At 44.7% G+C, this 18,771-nt stretch overlaps 1 protein-coding gene across 1 annotated transcript in view; it reads left to right on the top strand.

Annotated features, from left to right (window-relative positions):
• SCUBE1 (signal peptide, CUB domain and EGF like domain containing 1) overlaps positions 1-18,771 on the top strand; it is a 207,889-nt gene that overhangs the window by 170,747 nt on the left and 18,371 nt on the right. Inside the window, exons 10-15 of the mRNA XM_074825576.1 lie at positions 4,689-4,805; positions 8,100-8,222; positions 11,295-11,414; positions 13,006-13,098; positions 14,634-14,750; positions 17,844-18,002. Of these exons, the coding sequence (XP_074681677.1) occupies positions 4,689-4,805; positions 8,100-8,222; positions 11,295-11,414; positions 13,006-13,098; positions 14,634-14,750; positions 17,844-18,002 (729 nt within the window). The remainder of the gene's footprint in view (positions 1-4,688; positions 4,806-8,099; positions 8,223-11,294; positions 11,415-13,005; positions 13,099-14,633; positions 14,751-17,843; positions 18,003-18,771) is intronic.

Genomic DNA, 18,771 nt, shown 5'->3' with positions numbered 1-18,771 from the left:
CATGTGTACATTCTGTCAGGGAGTCGGAGCAGTTTCTGCACCAGTTTGCAGTCGTCAGAACATCTCTAAATGAGGCTGTTTACCAGCCTCACCTGTCTATGTGTAGCGTTGAGCTGCTTGCTTGCAGTGCTGGTGCTTTTTGGAAATGTCTTGCATTACACTTTGATTTCCTGATCATTGGTTTCTTTTAATTACTCTGGAATTTATTTTAGAGGAGAAAGCAATGACAATCAAGAATACAGGGGTTTGAGGACTGGAGACAGAGTACAGAAAGGAGCCTTTCACTTCAGAGCTGCTGGTAGGAATCCAGCTCAGTTTCAGACTTAGCAAAAATCATTACTGTGTGATGGCTTCTTGGTGCCTCGCACTCTACGTCCACAAATGAGTCAGTGTCCACATCACACAAACCACCAGAACAATTGGTGCTACTGTAATTGGGAGTCTACTGGCAGCATCGGTGGAAAGGGCAGGGACTTGAATGAGCATGGAAAATGAGCTGCTTTCTCCCTGCTCCCTCAGGACACCTTTGAGACACATCTGTGTGAGGAAACTCAGCAGAAAGTTGATCTGTGGTAGCTCCCTTCTGGAGATAGATGGAAGACTTTCCTTTCCAATCCTGACAATCTGACACCCGCTAACAAACATTACATTCAAGAAAAATAACAATCATTATGGGATCATTTAATGTGTGAAAGCATGAACTAAAAAAAAAACCAACTGAGTATGATTGAAAAATCAGCAATAAAATCCAAATGCTGACTTGAAATACTAGGAACAGAGCCAGACAAATATTACCCAGCATGAGCACCACTGGCAACAATCGCTTCCCTCAAAGAGAGGGAAATCCTGCTCTTTCATTAAAGCACTGAACAATCTCTTTGAGTCAGATCCCTTCTAGGCAAAAATAAAGGAGCGCTTCCACTGTTCAGACATTCTCTTTGGAGATGAGAAGGTGGATCGATAGAAGAGACGTTGGACTTTATTCAGCCTGCGACGATGCCTTGATGTGATGGAAGCAGTGAGTGGAGGAGAGCTCTCGGCGCGCGGGACCCCTGAGGAGTGCCAGCCACACGCCCTCAGGGCTGGGGGTGCCAGGGGCCTCGAGCTCATCTGCTCCAGCCCCTGGGCTTGGCCCTTCTGCTCAGTTGTCTGCTGTGGAGCAGGGAGCTCCTCATCCTAGACTTTATAGGCTACCATTAGTAATCCTGCAAAAAAAACGCCTCTGGCAGGAAACTGATTGTGTGCTATCGGAGATTAATTTAGCCCCTAGTTCCTGTGAGCCTCCAAGAGTGGAGCTGTGAAGACATCTCTTAATGTGCTGAAATGACACAATCGCATATGCTGATTATAGTGGGGAATGTGATACGAATTTTTGACTAAGCGAAAGTAAAAAGAATGTGTCTGATGTCAAATTAGTGCATTAGCAAATCTGAAATGTTCTGAGACAGCTTGGACTATTTGTGAATTCATGCCAAATTCAACTAAAAATAGAATAGAAACTTCAACCTCAAGTTGAAGTTTTCCACTGCAGTTCCTTGAAAACAAAACATTTTGACTTTTCATGTTAAAACAGTTCAAAAACATAATTTAAATAACTTTAAAACATTTCAAGAGCATCCCAGATGCGGTAAGTTAATTTCTTAGTATTTATTCTGGTGTGTGAGAGGCAGGAAAATTCAGAAAGACCCAGTACAAAAATCTGTGTGTTTCTGAGTGTGTACATGTGGTTGGGAGCGGGGGGATTGACCACAAAACTGAAAGAGAAATTAGTTGTTCTTAGTTCTTTAGCTGTAACCACATCTCTGCTTTTGTATTTTGGGGCTGCTCTTCAGTAGGTAATGCCACCAGATTGTGCAGTGTTGCTTGTACAAAGGAGACAAAGATTTTGATACCTACGTTCATTCCCAGCCGTGTGGTGATCGGGATTTGAAACCCAGGGCTGTGAAGGTGAAAACCAGGTGTAACTCTCCACTCCTCAGTCTCTTGTGAGATAGACCTGTATCACGAGAGCGGTGGGAAACAAGCACATCATTTCAGGGTAAATACGGAAAAGGATTGTGGAGCACCACAAAGGTGGGAGGGCCAGCTTCAGAGTTTCTGGGAGCCAGGGGATAACAGTGCCCAGAACACGGATTTCAGAGTTTAAAAATAAAACAAAGCGCGAGAGGATTTCAGCATCCTGCATCACACCACCGGTTTCTTTCAGCAAAGAGCATGTGGTGCATATTTTTCCCTTTTCTATGACCAGTGCTGAATTCCTCAGGGGACTGGTGATTCTGGGGCTGGGGCGCTGCGGAAGGCTCGGTCCCTGGGGCAGTGCCCTGCGCTCCAGGGGCCAGGGGCTTGGTGCTGGGCACGGGAAAACCTGCGCGGAGGCTCCGCGTTTGGTCGGCCAAAGCAAGATGTGGAATTCCGCAGAGGTTGAATTTACAAGAACAGCAGCAGGAGGTGGGATGAGGAGTTTAAATGGCAAAAAAGCTTTTAATAGCAGTCTTTGCGTTATAATAAAAGTGTTTGTTTCAGCATCTCTGCCGGCCAGTGTAAGCAATATAAGTTTATGAGCAGCTGACATTTGGCGTAATAGAAATGCATTTGTCCATCCCAAGTGCCTAGTGCTTGGCCAGCAGATGAGTGGTCACGTTATCAGGCAGCCGGTCGTTTCCACAGGCAGAGAGGGATGTGCATCCTTCTTAATGCAAAGAAAAACCTGTAAAGGCCTAAGCCATAATAGGTAACAGCACAGAGCGGTGTGTGTGAAAGTGGTGCAGAAGCCCCATTGACTACAATAGTGCAGGATAGGATCACTAGTGAGAAATATGAAATTAGTTTTGAAAAAGAGCCTTCCAAGGTAAGTCAGAGGCCAGAGAATGAGCTGCTTTTGTAAATTCCCTGCAATACCATATAGCGAACAAGGTTACACATGAGTGAAACCATGATGTATGATTTGGCTTCTTAGGCATTCAAAATCCTTTAAAACTGTAACTGCAGTGTTCATTCCCAAATGATTTTACTTTATGTATTTATTTAGAGAAAACTGAAGCAGTTTGCCATTTATGTGTATTCAAAAGCCTTATATTTCCAAGACTATAAAGGAAACCTTAAAAAGAAATCACTTTCAGAACTCAAATAATGGTATTTTAAAATTCATAGGAAAATGCATTAAAATGAAATAGATGTAAAAAAGAGAAATCTCAGTTGTCCTTTTTTGCTACTTGATCATAACAAGTGATTGTGATGCACACATAAAATCAGGTAGCATGGATTTTTGCTCATCGTGTGTATTTCATATTATGTTATGTGTTTGCTTTTCACACTGTGAATTCTCTTTTGTGTGAATGTTTTGAAACACTTAAAATTGGAGATCATATAAAATATAGCTGGTTACAACATTCTAAATTTGTGCACAAACTCTCACACAGATTTTGGCTTTGTGTACACATACGCAAAACCTTAATTTTATAGTTCCTGAAGTATTTGCATTTATAATAGCAGGATGAGACCTAGAATGGTTCATTAAACTTCAAAATTATACAAATAATACTTGAATATAAGAATTGGGTAGCACACCCTTAAGTGTTTGTGAATTTCCATGTTTTTTTCAAGCACCCACATCTTTCTAAGCATGTACAATATGAAAGTCCAAGTTATATATAGCAGTGGTGCTGCTCAGGTTATATTCTTAATAAGCAACTTTAGAAAGTGTGCAAGCTATTAAGGGAATACTATTCCATTCATTTATACCTCAGAAATATTAGAGGAATGCGATTTTTCTTGAAATTACTACTCTTAAATAACACCATTGTATTAATTTCTCTGACCTTTCAACAGAAAAAAATTAATCACTGAAGAGGATTCTAGGGAAACCAGTTGACTGAGGATAAAATTCACTTAAAAGTGCTATTATTTTGCACCCATTGCTATTTAAAGTACCTTTAATGTGACGGTTTTCAGCACTGATGGCTCCTGTCAAATAAACCTTTATGTCACCCTGCTCAGCAAACCCTTTGCACTGTCTTTGGAGCAATGTGCTGCTAATTGTTTTCTTCATAGGCTGCTGGATGGAAGAAACTATGTAAATAAGGGTCTCAGAGTAGAGATGCCTGACGGTTTTAAGGGGAAGAGGTCAAATTTTCTTGAATTAGGTAGAATGTGGACTTTGGACTAAGATTGCCCGCGTCTTCGGTGCAGCCGGTCCGTTCCGCTGGTGGTTTCTCCTCAGCATTAGTCCCCTGGTGCCCGCAGGGCTGTGGGCGGCCTGGGCAGCCCCGCGTGGGCAGAGCAGGGCTCTGGAGGTGACTCCCTGTCCTGGTGGGCAGGAGGTCGGAGGAGTGCTCACTGATAGAAGGAATGATATGATTCAACCCAAAACTTCTGTTCTGAAACCCCCAAAACCTTAATAACCCCACAGCCCTGCTGGGAGAATACAACCAGAAGTTCAAGGTTGCCATCTAATGGCGAACATATATAATTCGGTCTTCATGTTTTTTCTTAAATTATCTTTTCTTACATTTCTTCATTTACCTGCAAGTCCTTTCTTTATAGAGGAATGAGACTGATGTTTTATTCAGATTTTACCTGGGGTGATATCTGCTGGTTTATCAGTAACAAGATGCTGCAACTCGGTGTGAAATTGCAGCCATTCAGTTTAACTGAATTCTAATTTCTTAATGCTTTTTCTATGAATTCAGATATAGATGAGTGTTCCTTCGAGAGGACCTGTGATCACACCTGCATCAACTACCCCGGAAGCTTTGAATGCCTCTGCCACAAAGGCTACACGCTGTACGGACTGACGCACTGTGGAGGTTTGGAAACTGAGTTTTGCTTACCTTGTTTGCTTTGTGACCTGTTTTCTGAGCCACGCTTTTATTTAGCTGAAGATTTTGGAACTGAAGAAGATAAACCAGTGAAGTTAAAATAAAGCTAAAATAGCATGAGCTGGGTATGACTAGAATTTCAGCACCTCAGATTTGTTGAAGCATTCCTGGGAGGAGAACATAAATAAAAACCACTAGCCAGGTGTTTGTGGTGGTGGAACACAGCAGGAGCCTGCAGCGGTGACGCTCGCAGCCGCTGCTGCCTGGGTGCAGCCGTTCTTCCACAGCCGTGGCAAAGCAGCCTCGTGGCTGGGGCTCATCGCGCCGTGCAGGGGAGGCTCCTTACACAGTTTACAAGCACAGAGTACCAGTTGGTGCTCCCTCGGGAGTGAGGTTAGTCACAGTTGTATTTACAGAAGGAAGGCTTCAAATTACAAACAAAAAGAATAAGAGAGGGATATCAGTTTTACAAAGTTTACGGATTTTGGTTCTGTTGGTATTTGTCCTTACCAGACTGTGGCATGAACTGCCCGTGGAACTCCTAACAGAAGGCTGTGGGGTGCCTTGTCCCCATCTTCCGTGGAGCTACTCCAGCTCTTCAGCCTTTTTGGCATGAATGGAAAGAATTGTGCTGTAACGTCTGGTTGTCCAGGGCAGGGATATTTTTTAAGTGCATCAAAGGGCAGTGTTACCACAACGACCAAATTAGAGGTTCAACTTCTTGACCAAGGCAGGAGAATTTCAGAGCACTCAAATTTATCTTCAGCCTCAGTTCTGCTTCAGTCTTCTAAATAATACTGAAATAGGACCAAAACCCTAACTGGAAATACTCAGCACTGAACTTCAGGCAAAAGCATAACCAGATCCAAACCTCCTGCCTTTTTCCACAATGGGTAGATCCAAAATCACAGCTCTGAATCCAGGCTTGTCTAGGCCGTGGGCTTTGCCACTCAGGCCTATCATTAGTTTTAGTCAGCCCCTGGAAAGTTGTGTTTACAGTGGAACAAATAACTTACCCTGGCTGCCATCCATATGGCACTGAGCAGAAGTCAAAACTAGGGAGAAATAGTGAGAACCTTCAAAAATATTTTGTGCCAGCTTGCCTCTTATTTCTCTCCATCTTGTTTCCCCTCTACTAGTAATTAATAAACAATGTGGCAGTGTCCTTGTCTGGGCCTTCCGTGCTGAGGGGGAACCCCTGTTTCTCTGGGATCGTTTTCATGGCATCTCTTGTAGCAAAAGTCATGTGTCAGAAGGGAATCTTTTAGAAGGCTGGTGCTAAGCACTTACCACCACCTGTTTATGTAGAGCCCTGCTTGCAGGATGTATTGACTCGTTAGTAGAATCTGCAGGACTGTTCAATGCCTTTGGGAATTTGGTGGCTTCTTCAGGAGCTTGGTTCTGGGCTGAGGTACCTGACAGCAAGAGCTCGGCTTTGAACAGTTCGGCCAGAGCTCAGTGGCAGCAGCACTGTGGACTACAAGGTGTGTTTCAGTGTATGGGTTCACAGATAGATCCCACTCAGCACAAGCCTGACCACTATGTACAACATTTTGCAGAAAATGTTTTTTCTGGGACTGTCTCCCTTGTCAGTTTTTGGAACTGCTGACCCAGGACCTCCAGAAGTCCTGACTCTGACCCAAAAATCATAACATAGTCTAGAAACATGCCTGTTGTATGAGGGTGTCTCTCTCAGTTACTTTTATGCACGTACGCCATGGCTTTTAGATTTTTTGCTTAACCACACAGGCTAAAATCTTGCATCAGAAAAAGCTGATTCTGGATTCCAGCAGCTGCCCTAGGAAACACCCATCAAGTGCCGCAAGACGCGGAGGAAGTCTTGGCTAATATGGATGGACTTGTGTTTGTTAACCAGTGCAGGGCCTAAGCCTGCGCTTGAGCACAGTCCCTGCTCAGCACCACCTCCCACCCATACCGTACCCTCCACTGGGCTCCAGGACTGGGGCCTGGGGAGAACTGCCTTGAACTCAGGCTGTGCCCCCAGCCCCTGTGGGTTCACCCGGAACCAGGCAGGTGGCAATAGGAGTTCAAGCCTGGGCTCCGGCGCGGTTTGGAAGGGTGGTTAGACACTCAGCCTGTGAGCATTTATGGCCAGATCTCCCTCAGAAACCATTAAGGGACAATTTTCCTCCTACAGATAGTTTTGAGGCCTGTTGTTAAGCCAGAATATTAGCAATTCAGTGCATCTCCCGTTGGTTTGGTGTCATTCTAGCTCGTCGGAGCTGATGTCAGGTGGCACAGCCGGTGTGCCCTGTACAGTCTGTCCCAGGAACGCCTCCCTCTGAGCGAGCGGAGGGCAGCTGCGCCCCAAGGGCACAAACCCGGGGGGCTGAAGTCCCTGCAGGGCCTAAAGCCACAGCACGGGGCCGCGGTTCAGAACAAGGGTTATGGCTACACTAGTGAATCCGAGTCAGGGGTCACTGGTGCCCTATGACAATTTTGGCCTGTCCCATGTGGTGCCCTGCGCGTGGTCCGGAGGTGAGTACGTGGCAGCACAGCTCCTGTGGAGCGTGGAGGATAAACGTCCCCCTGGGGTGGGGGAGAGGAGAGGGGAGATCGGCCCCGGCGGCACAGCTGTAGAGGTGCTGATTTCCTAGACTGGGAAGGATATACCTCATATTGACTAAATACTTTTCTAATGTATCAAAAGGTGAAAGATTTTATGTGGAATATCAGTGATAACGTATCTGGTAATTGCTTTGCATTCCTGCAAGCTTTTACCTTTCGTTTTTATTTGAGGAGTAGAAGAGTAAATAAACTACACTTCAGCTGCTAGGTTCCTATCAGATCTGTGTCCTCCTTCGTCTGAATCATTTCTAAAAGCAAACTCTGTGAATCACTACGGAGAATTTATCTCCCTGTTATGCAAAAGTGATCTAATCTCACAGATGTTTATGCCTCTGACATTTTTCCACATCATGCAATATACATTATTGTCCAGATGCTGCAGAGACTTTTGAGCATGTTCTGTATCTTGCGAGTGCTTCCAAGAATTTCAGTGTAACTACTGCTGGCAAGTAAATGGCATCGTATGCATAAATCCTTGAAAGAGTAGGAGCTGTACGTGTATCTAAGGGCAAATACATGCAGTGTGCCCTCAAATTGTTTGGTGTGAATATTGTCTACATTTATACATGTCTATATAGTCTTAAATGTGGAAGATGTAGTAGGAACAGATATCCTATGCCTGTAATACCTTAATGCACAGTATACATGTGTACGTATGGTTAACACTCTTCTCAACTCTAATAATATTTTCAGATATTGATGAATGCAGCATCAGCAACGGCAGCTGTGACTATGGGTGTCTTAATACAATGGGGAGCTATGAGTGCGTCTGTCCACCTGGGAAGAAACTGCACTGGAACAAAAAGGACTGCGTTGGTAAGTGTGGGAGGCTGACTCGGGTGGCTCTGGTGACGCTGCCCTTCTCCAGGAGGGTGGAAGAGCCCGTGGTTTCCTCTGAGGGATGCTGCAGTTCCGCAATGTAGATCCCCAAATTCATTTTATAAACTTGGATAACACCTGATCCTATGAGGGTCTACAGGCCAGGGTACCACTCCAGGGGGATTAGAGAATGGCCAGTATGTTGGATTTTATTTGTGCTGATTTTTGTTTTAAATTTTACAAGTTCATTCACACAAATCTAAGTAGTCATCTTACTATTTTATGTATTTTATACTTTTGTCCTTTGTCCATCTCCATGACCTCAGCTATAACTCTTATTTCCCTCTAAAACTAATTTAGAATATTCAAAATATTTAAGTGCTTACAAGTAGGAAATGGCATTCAGGTTCATATCTGCATTCACAGCACCATACCGCAGTTTTTCAAGTTACCTCCAAAGGTCTCCTGCTTAATATAAAGTACTGACAAAAGTATTAATTGCAACAAGTACAAATCCTGAGGCCACTGAAATTATGGCACTTGCAGCTAGTGCCACTTTGTGGCAGATCTGAATTTCTGTATCCTTTAAGTAGATGACTTTTTGGCCATGGCTACAGCCGTTCAAAGTATTTTCTGTGAGATTTTAGTTCCATTTTCATGTTTTTAATGGGAATGGCATACGTTAGGTCTTCTACAGTCAAATTTAGGTTGTGGTTTTTGGTTTGGGTTTTTTTTAACCATGAATAACTTCTCATAGATACATTTGGGTCTGATGCCTAATACCTAACTGGGAGCAAGGTAGAACAAGAAAGGGGGGGACCTTGCTTAATGGAATCTCTGCACATATTGAGGAAAGCACTATAGTCTGGAGTAGAGGGCACCTCCCTGGCCTCTTGCATCATCATGCAATTGTGGCATTTTTTCACTGATGTGGATACATGAGCAGCATGGAAAGCACTTCATAACTGAGGTGGAGGGGGGGTCGGGTGAGTATCTCAGCTGGGCTTCAGCCTTTGCCACTGACTTTCTTCCTAACCACAACTAAGTACTTCATTTTTCCTGCTTACCTTCACGTTTATTACCTTCCCTGCCATATAGAGAACTAAGTACTGTATGAGTGAAATGGTTAACTCTAGGTCTCCCTTGCACTGTACCAGTTAGTCCTCTGGAAAGGAGTTTGTAAATCAACAGCAGGGACTAAAATCTTTTGAGGTCTGGTTTATAGTTAGACCACAGAAGTTTAGTGCTATATGCCCTCTCAAGCTATTAAGAATGCTGTTCCTGTGACAAGAGGCTGTATTGAAAATATTTCCGTAGCTGTAAATTTCTCTTCATTATTTGTAATACTCAGTTGAAAGACAGAAAATAGAACACCCTTCTCTACTGATATACACTGGTTTATCTGATGAATTTAATGAGGCTTAAAATGAGTGTCATCTCCCTGCTGATCGCCTGCCTTTATTACCAACATTGTTTAGAGGAAACTACATTCTACATTGTTATAAAAGCACAATAAAAAGGAGGAGGATGCTATTTAGTGATCCTGAACGCCACATGATTTGGAGACATTTGCAGTAACAAAATCCTCTTTTGCTCAGCAATGACACTTTGTGCTTGCATTTGTCTTCTCAGTCCAAAGAAATATTTTCTTTAAAAACATCATCAAAGCAACATAAAAGACCTTGGGAGGGAGGTAAGTGGAGGGTGATTATTCCCATACATGAGACGTGAACATCAGGCGTGTTTAAGGGACTGGTCTATATTTCTATTAACCAGCAGTGAGGCCAGGCGCACGCACTGGCGGGTGGCTGCTGGGACCCTTCCTCTGCACTGAAGCCAGGCCAGGCTCATTCCAGCTACCACATGTGACTTGCCCTGGTTCACCGCAGCTTTACTGGGAAAATCCCAAACCCTGTTGGACCCAGACAGGTCTGGCTGCTGCAGCTCTGATCTGCCCCCACCTCGGGGCGGTTCCGTGGTGAAGCAAGAGTCAGCGGGCAGCCAGGGCAGAGGTGAAACCTCCGGGGGCAGGGAGGGAAGCGGTGAGGCTGCCTCGGTGCAGGTAGTGACGGCACCTGCTGAGAATGAACCTCCTCATGTGTGTGGAGAAAGGTGTACTTAAGTAACGCTTCAGTCCCAAAAGGTGTCAAACTGAAATAAATGCCAGGTTATAATTGTCAGTGGCATACCATCATCTCGGGGTGAAGCACAGAGACTGGCCTGGCAGTTCATCACAGCTTCATGTAGTCTCAGCTAAAACCCAAACAGTGCCTTACCCCAGCAGAGGAGCAGCTTGTGAGACCTGCAGGACACTGTCCTCATCCTGCCGTGAAGCCGAGGGGAGAAGCTGCGTGTCCATCGCACGCGCTGCCTGGTCTCTTGTGCCGTGGGTGCTGATGAGACGTAGCTGGTGTCTTTGTGTGTCACAGTGTCCCTTCCAGCATCGCTTGGGGCATGTCAGCAGCATCCGTCTCCATCCCAGCACGTCCTGCCTCGCCTCCTCCTGGCTGGACAGTTTTCTACTTTCAGAAGCCAGACCATGGAGCTGAAACTAAAAAGTCTGTGAGAGTTAGAGTGAGAAGTGGAAAACACCATTTTAGCAGTCATCTAAATAAAGAGGTCTTTGTGCGGGTGACTGCTGTGCGTGGTGTGGTAGCTGGCCTGTCAAACCAGAGAGCTCTGCCAGAAGCAGGGAGAGGACATCTCAGGTCATCAGTGTTACCTCCTGCTTCCGAGGGCCAGGTGTGCACACAGAATTGTGCTCATCCCTGCGTTTCAGAGCGCAGCTCTGGACCTGAACAGTCCCAAAGTGGAGCACGGGAAGGAAAGACTGATCTACAGTTTAGGTCGAAAAATGTGAAGGAGTTTAATTTTCAATGAAACTTTCATTTTCAAGCTCAATATCCAGATACTCTCTCCCTAATAGGTGCTTATTTCAGAAATGCCTGGACCTGTGATTTCGCATTGTTGCCACTTCTACCTTTCCTCACCAAGTGGATGCACAAGGTTCTGGGTTGGGCAGTGTCTGATTTTTTTTTTTTTTTCATTTCTCTTTTTTTTTCTCCTCAGAGATGGTGAAATGTCTCCCGAATGCCAAACCAGCTCCCAAGGCCCAGCTAGTGTGTAGCAAGACAGGAGGCATAGAGAGCTGCTTCCTGTCGTGCCCATCCAATACTCTTTTTGTTCCAGGTTTGTACAAAGTATTTGTCCTCCTAAGCCTAGAATGTGACTTAATGATTTTTCTCTGAATGTATTAATGATTCTTGCATTCAGGTTTTGTTAGGCACAACTGTAAATGAGCAAAAACATCATTATAAATTAAATTGGGCCAGACATGCACATCACTAATTACAAGATGAGCTGATTGTGGTTACATTAGAGGTTTGGCCCTTTGTTGTTTAATTTGAGGTGTGGTTTGCGGGAGTGGGGAAATTCTAACAAAAACCTGAGACACATCTACCTTAGCCAGGATGGTGCAAAAGAAAAATTTTAATATATTGAATTGCTATGTCAAAAGTGAGGGAAAAAATGAACAGTCGATTTCAGTGAATTCCTGCTCATTTTCAGTACCATGTTTTTAAACTTGAGTCGAGTCCCCTGTCCCTATTCAGGCATCTGCTTGAAACGCTGGACTCTGCATCATGGCCTGAAATACCCTGTAACTGTGTGATGGAGCAGGAGCAGAAACAAATCCCAAGGCGGAGAGTTCCCCTGAGAGGGGCTGAGCTTGGCGAGCACAGGCTGAGACAGGGGCGGAGGGGATGGGTGGGACATGCTGGGACATTTAATGCTGTGGCTGCCCCAGCACGTGAGCGAGCTCCCACACCAGCATCAAACTGCCCCTGTCTCAGCCAGGGGCACCGCGGAGCAAAGGGTGACCTACAGCTGCCTTAAACCTGACCTGCTGCCTCATACGAAAGGGCTGCAGCTGCATCTGCTTCAGGAGCTTTTGTGGAAAAAGGATCTCTCAGTGGTAGTTGCTGCAGTTTCCATAAATTTTGCTGGTAATAGTTCAGCTGAGCGTTACTTATAGAAACTCAGGCATTTCATCTCCCCCTCCCCCTTTTTTTTTTAGTATCATTTGCTACATTTTCATGGAATTTTCATCTGCACAGTTTTGCGGGGCAGGTGGGACGGGGGATTGCTGTTGCTTTTTCATACAGGTTCTGGTTCTGACACAGGATTATTTTCCACAAGAGTGTCTCTACTTTTCATGTTAGTCCTGGCATTACATGTGGTAGAGCTGTTCACACTTTATTTTCAGTTTAGCAGAAATTACTGGAACCATGCATTTATCTAATTTGTATGCACCAATACACGGTTTTATCTGTGCAATGTGTAAACCCCGTTACAGTTTAAGTATGCTATTGTTTTGTTTCTGCCAATAGGTTCTGTCAGTCTGAAGCTAAAATTATTATGAAAGTACGTGGTTTATTTTTTAAATCAGAGATGATCAAAGCACAAGGACTCAGCCATGGACAAACACAAAATATTTTCTGCTTGGGCATCACGGAATCATTTACAGCTTACCTCATGCCAGATTGTTTATGCAGTGTAACATTTCCGTGCTGGGAGAAACAAAACTTATAGTCGACACTGTGAAGCAGTGGCCTTTGGCAAACGATTTCAGCTATGTAAAATCCAAGTTCAGCACTTAAAGTGCCTCCTTATTCAGCAGTCTGTCTGTTCAAGCAGCGAGCGTTGCTGCCGGGGGTGAGAGGGGAGCAGGTGCTTCGTGGGGCGGTTGCCACAGGCGCTGATGCTGCGTTCTGCCCCGCAGACTCGGAGAGCAGCTACACACTGAGCTGTGGTGTCCCCGTCCAGCAAGGCAAGGCCCCGCAGAAGCGCAACGCCACCCTGCCCAGCTGCGCAGGTAGGTGCTGGCTGCTCGCCCGGCCTTGGCGTCTCGCCGGTGGGTGGTGGGTGGTGGAGGTCCCCAGAGCATGGGGCAGCTGCAGGACATGCGGCTGGAATTGCGGCAGCCTATGCCTCGTCGTGTGCAGCCCCTCCTTGAGGGCTGGAGTGTGCTTCGTTGCCCTCCAGCATGGCGCTGTGTTGGTAGGTTACTGCAGGAGTGCTGGAGGCTTGAGATATATTCAACAAGGACAAATATTTAGAATAATTGACTTCCCCTAGTCCAGCAAGGCAATAGCGAGCATATCAAAACAGTGTTTCTTCCCAGACTTGGAAGTGAGCCCGAGGGCCCATCAGTAGCACGTGAGCAGAAGGCTACGGTGGGTCCCAGCCCTACCCAGCGAAGTCCTTCCTCAGGAGCACAGATCCTGCTGCTGGGGATTCCCAATAAAAAGGGTGTGAGACTTTTACGAGCACATACTGTGTTTCATTCATCTTGTTCTCAGAAGTGGCTGGATTATTTTTACAGAGATGTTTCAAAATGTGTCTTAAAGTTGATATTCAGATAAAAAATCAAAGTTCAGCTCAAAATGGTTGAAGTCTGGCAAAATTAGAAGCAGCTGAAACAGCATCCAGCAGTGGAAGTCTCAGCCCACCCTCCGTCTGATTACCTGCTGAACTTCTCTCCGACTTGCCAGCTCTCCAGCCACATGTATCTCCTATACATGGATGCGTTAGGAGGTACGATGCTGTGCGGTGAGGCGAGGGCAGCAGATGTGTTTGCCTGGGGCACAGGGACAGGCCACCTCTGTAGTCCTGGTTCAGCAAGGCCCTCCCAGGGACAGAGGGACCCACCTTGCAGCACTTACCTGCGACCACCCTCCACCTGCTCCACGGCCCACGGGCAGCCCGCGGCAGCTGGCGGGTGTCGGGCCAGGCCCAGCCTTTGCCACCATGGACTTTGTGAGGAAGCAGCCAGCAGCTACATTTCCTAAGCAGCCCGTGGCTGTGTAACAGCCTTTAAACTCACAAGACGTAACTGGCTTGGATTTAAAGCTGAAGAATAAAGCTTGCGAGCCATAGACCGCAATCAAATAAAGACCTTTCCTTTGGATCATTTTCAATTGCCAGCAGTGTAGCTCCACTAAATTTATCTTACTCCTGGTTGGCATTAGCAAGAGCAGAGTTACAGCCAAGTAACGTGGGAAGTCACAGACAGAAAGTCAGAAACAAGAGGTAGGAATTAACTTTTTTCATAGTAGGAGACAAAGTCACCCAAATTCCACCAAGATGTGCAGGCCTGCTGGAGGGGAAGTGTATGTGCAGAGCATGTGTGGTACTAGCAAATTAATTAATCTTTATGGGCTCAAGAGTAAGTGCTTATGTGAAAAAATGAACTTATGGAAATGGATCCTCTTGTACAAGGTGTATAACTCTTGGGCTGTCTCTTTTTTATGTTGCAAAAAGACTTCTGAGTCTGTTTTTAAAAATAAAATTTCAGACTTCATTTCACCTGCATCCCAAATAATAGCTTTTTTTACCTTACATCAACAGATTCATTAACCCCTCCAATCAAGCAGAAAGCTCGTTTTAAAATTAAAGATGCAAAGTGCCATTTACGGCCTCGCAGCAAAGAAAAAACAAAAGATTCTGGGAAGCAAGCTGGTTTAGGTATGTGGATTCTTCTAACATGTAAACAGCATTCTGATTTTTTGTTTGCTTGCTTGCTTGTTTGCATATTTTGTTTTCACACTGCAGACAGAAAAGAAGTAATGGTTTTCATATTTGGATCTGAATTTAAGTTCAGGCCGAAGTTTACACTCTAGTTTAACAGTGCTTGGGGTTGGTTCTAAGAGAGTTGAAATCATAGAATCACAGGCTGGTTTGGGTTGGAAAAGACCTTAAAGATCATCCAGTGCCACCCCCTGCCCCAGGCAGGGACACCTTCCACTAGCCCAGGTTGCCCAAAGCCCCGTCCAGCCTGGCCTTGAACCCTTCCAGGGAGGGGGCAGCCACAGCTTCTCTGGGCAACCTGTGCCAGGGCCTCACCCCCCTCACAAGGAACAATTTCTGCCTTAGATCTCATCTAAATCTGCCCTCTGTCAGTTTAAACCCATTACCCCTCACCCTATCCCTATCCCCTCCTCACCCAGCCTGGATTTGTGCTGGGCATTGCCCCGGCCCATGGGCAGGACCTTGCCCTTGGCCTTGTTGAACTCCATGAGGTTGGCCCGTCCCCCCTCTCCAGCCTGCCCAGGTCCCTCCGGATGGATCCTTCCCTCAGCGTGTCCCCGCACCACAGCTCGGTGTCGGCGGGAACTTGCTGAGGGTGCCTCGATCCCGCTGTCCCTGACAAAGATGTTAAACTGGTCCTGACCCCTGAGGACGCCGCTCGTCACCGCTCTGCACTGGGACATGGAGCTGTTGACGGTGACTCTTTGAGTGTGACCATGCAGCCAATTCCTGATCCACCGAGTGCTCCGTCCGTCAGATCCACGACTCTGATTTAGAGACAAGGGTGTCGTGTGGGACAGTGTCACATGCTTTGCACAAGTCCAGGTAGATGAGGTCAGTGGCTCTTCCCTTACCCACCAGCACTTATGTCACTAGTTGCTTTGAAAAATCTTTGTTCAGAGGTACGTGAGCTTGGAATTAGGCTTATCCTTTTTCTGGCATTGGTAATGGCAGAAATATCCTGAGACAAAAATCTATGGGCAATACAAAGTTACATGAAACCATGTCAGTTTGGTTTGGTTTAGTTTTCCCAAATGAGGTTTATAAAAGAAAACAAAAGCTATTACTTATTTGCTTTATGCTGGATTAATATTCCATTGCAGCAGCAATGGCAACCCCTATGCAGGAAAGTTATAATCAAAATCTGATGTTACGAAGCCTTAGATTTGTTGTTATGTTGGAGTGAGTAGTTATGGTGTTAGAAAAAATATTTACAAGATTTGGACATACCTACCAAAAAACTGAAAGTAACAAAAAGCTTGTGTCAGGCTGAATCAAAGTAATCAAATGTTTTTAAAACTCGGTATGACTAGGTATGGGGTTTTATTTTTATTGGATTTGAACATCACTTTTAAAGTTGAACAAAAAGGAGATTTTAAAGGTCACATGTATTTAACAGATCTTCATGACATTTCTTGTCCTCCATCCCCTTGATATCACGACAGGGACAATTAAAGAGTGTTTGGGTGTTATTGCTGTGCATTTGCACAGCTTAAAATATTTGCAGTTCATTTAAATTTAATATTATCTTGAATTTTTCTGGATTTTAATACACAGTATTGGTGTAATTACAACAGCTCATATTGTTGCTCAAAGCAACTTAGCATCTTACAGCAAATGTCTGCTGGTGATGTTCTCTGTTGTGAATCTGTATTACCACCACCTTTGGTAGGGAGTGAGGAGTCATGTATGAGCCCTGAACAGAGAAGGCTAATAATACCTGTCCTAAAAAAATGCTAATGGTTTAAAGATATTATTTTTAAAATGTAGACTCATATTTTATCTTTACCTTTCAATCTAGAGATTTATCTCTCTAATTTTCCAAGTAGTAGCTTAAAACAAGACTCAGTTGTCAGGCAGCTTACCTTGTCTTTATGTATTATCTTCTTTTAATAAGATATGACTATCAGACTCATTTTTAAAGTCATAGAAGTTGGGCTTAGTCGATAGAGTCACCATGGGAATGTTTTCCTTGGATGCATTTCCTTGTCCTTTGCTTGCTTTGCTTTGTGTTTGTTATGTCATCTGAACTTCTGGGTCTAATAGTTATTATATCATATAACAATATGGATTGTATCTTACAACCACACTCTTGGAATGAAATCCTTCTGGTGCCTTGAGCGCTAGAAATTTCTCTCTGACCGGAAGGTCAATCACTTATCACAAGAAGGATGTTTTTCACACAGATTTCTTTATATAGGGAGAGGATGTTTATGTCGTTGTGTCCCAACGTGTTGTGGCCCTTCCTCTCAGTGGTTACACATAATTGATGAGGGCATTCAGGTCCTCTGGCTTGTGATAGGGCAAGAAGAAACAGCCTCAAGTTGCACCAGGGGAGGTTTAGATTGGACATTAGGAGAATTTTCTTCACCAAAAGGGTTGTCAAGCCTTGGAACAGCTGCCCTGGAGGTATTTCAAGGACATGTAGACGTGGCTCTTAGGGACATGGTGTAGTGGTGGACTTGGCAGTGTGAGGTTTGCAGTTGGACTTGATCATCTTAAAGGTGTTCCCAGCCTAAAGGATTCTATGATTTCCCCTCAGATAAAGCCTTCCAATACATTTTCATAACCTCCCAAAGACTTTTAAAACCTTTGATACCTGGTGATTGTCATTGCTGAAAGAGATGGAATACCAGCTGGTAGTTTCTAGAGGCCCAGGCCTACCACTCTCATGAATTTATGAAAATTGACTATCTTGCTTAGTTTAACCATCAAATGAGTGTATATAGTATTGCTGATCTTAACTAATTTCTGTAAAGAGCTTTCTAATTCTTATGCAGAAAAGAGACAGGCAATAGAGGTACCACTGTGCAGCTGAGCATCACCACACTACATTTTTGCCTCCTGCACTCGCTAGCAAAATGAGCAAACCCAAAACTGCTCAGAGAAGGAGGTGTCTAACAACACATGTGGAATGTTAGGAAGCCTGTCGCTGCATTCACGATAACCCAGCTGAGATACCGCTTATGTGCCTGTCACTTGCTACTTTGCTACTTGATTTCTTTTCTATGTTGCTTCTCTCACGCAAAGGAGGTCAATTCCCTTGTACAGACAACTGCCAGGTGACCTTTGTGAACCTCAAGTGCGATTCCTCCAAGAAGAAACGCCGAGGCCGCAAGTCACCGTCAAAAGAAGTATCCCATATCACCGCGGAGTTTGAAGTGGAGATGAAGTCAGAAGAAGTCTCAGGTTTGTGAAAGATCTGTCTGTGGAGAGAAACAACAATTCCATTCCTCTGTGTGTTGTTAGAATCTCTTTGATGCTATTTCATCAAGCTGCCATGCAAACCTTTTAGCACAAGCCTCGTTCAACAGCCTCTCCAAACTCAAAGTTTCAGAGATTTAATTGAAAGGAATCGGGTATGAAATTAAGCCAAAGGAACAAAGATTGAACCTGCAGCAAAATTCCTTCAAAGCCTCGAGTTAAGTCATGTACTTCAATTTAGTCTGATTTCTTTAAACAGCAGAAGTGCTAATTGATGCACAGAGAACGTAAGGATTAGGTAGAAGTTCTGCGGCAGCGACGATAAAAATATCCTCCAAAATGTGAGTTGCTGAAACTTCAGTCTGAAAATCAAACATTTTTATCACACTTTTGAAAAATTCATGTTTTCCTAACAAACTTCAGGAAGAAAAAGAATTGCTTCAAGTTATTCATGAGATGGAATATTATGCTATGAAATCCAGCCAAAGAAAACGTGGGCTGAATTCTATAAACACGTCAGTCCTCAAAGGCAGGTTTCCTAACCCTGAGGGTACCTCACTAGCCAAGGGGTTCAAACAGCAATGGTGCCAGAAGGCATCTTTCTCTGTGTCGCTCGGGTGTTTTGGTCAGGGAGTAATCCCTAATCAGCGAAGTAAAGCACGGGCAGGGAAAATTCAGAAGCGTTAGTGGTGGCAGACAGAGCACGTGTCTGGAAGTACCACGCGGTGGTGGTGATGCTTGCTGCAGCCCTCTC

The sequence above is a fragment of the Strix aluco genome, chromosome 5, assembly GCF_031877795.1.
Source record: "Strix aluco isolate bStrAlu1 chromosome 5, bStrAlu1.hap1, whole genome shotgun sequence".
NCBI lineage: Eukaryota > Metazoa > Chordata > Aves > Strigiformes > Strigidae > Strix > Strix aluco.
The sequence above is the reverse complement of the archived record's forward strand: the minus strand, read 5'-3'. Positions and strand labels throughout refer to the sequence as shown.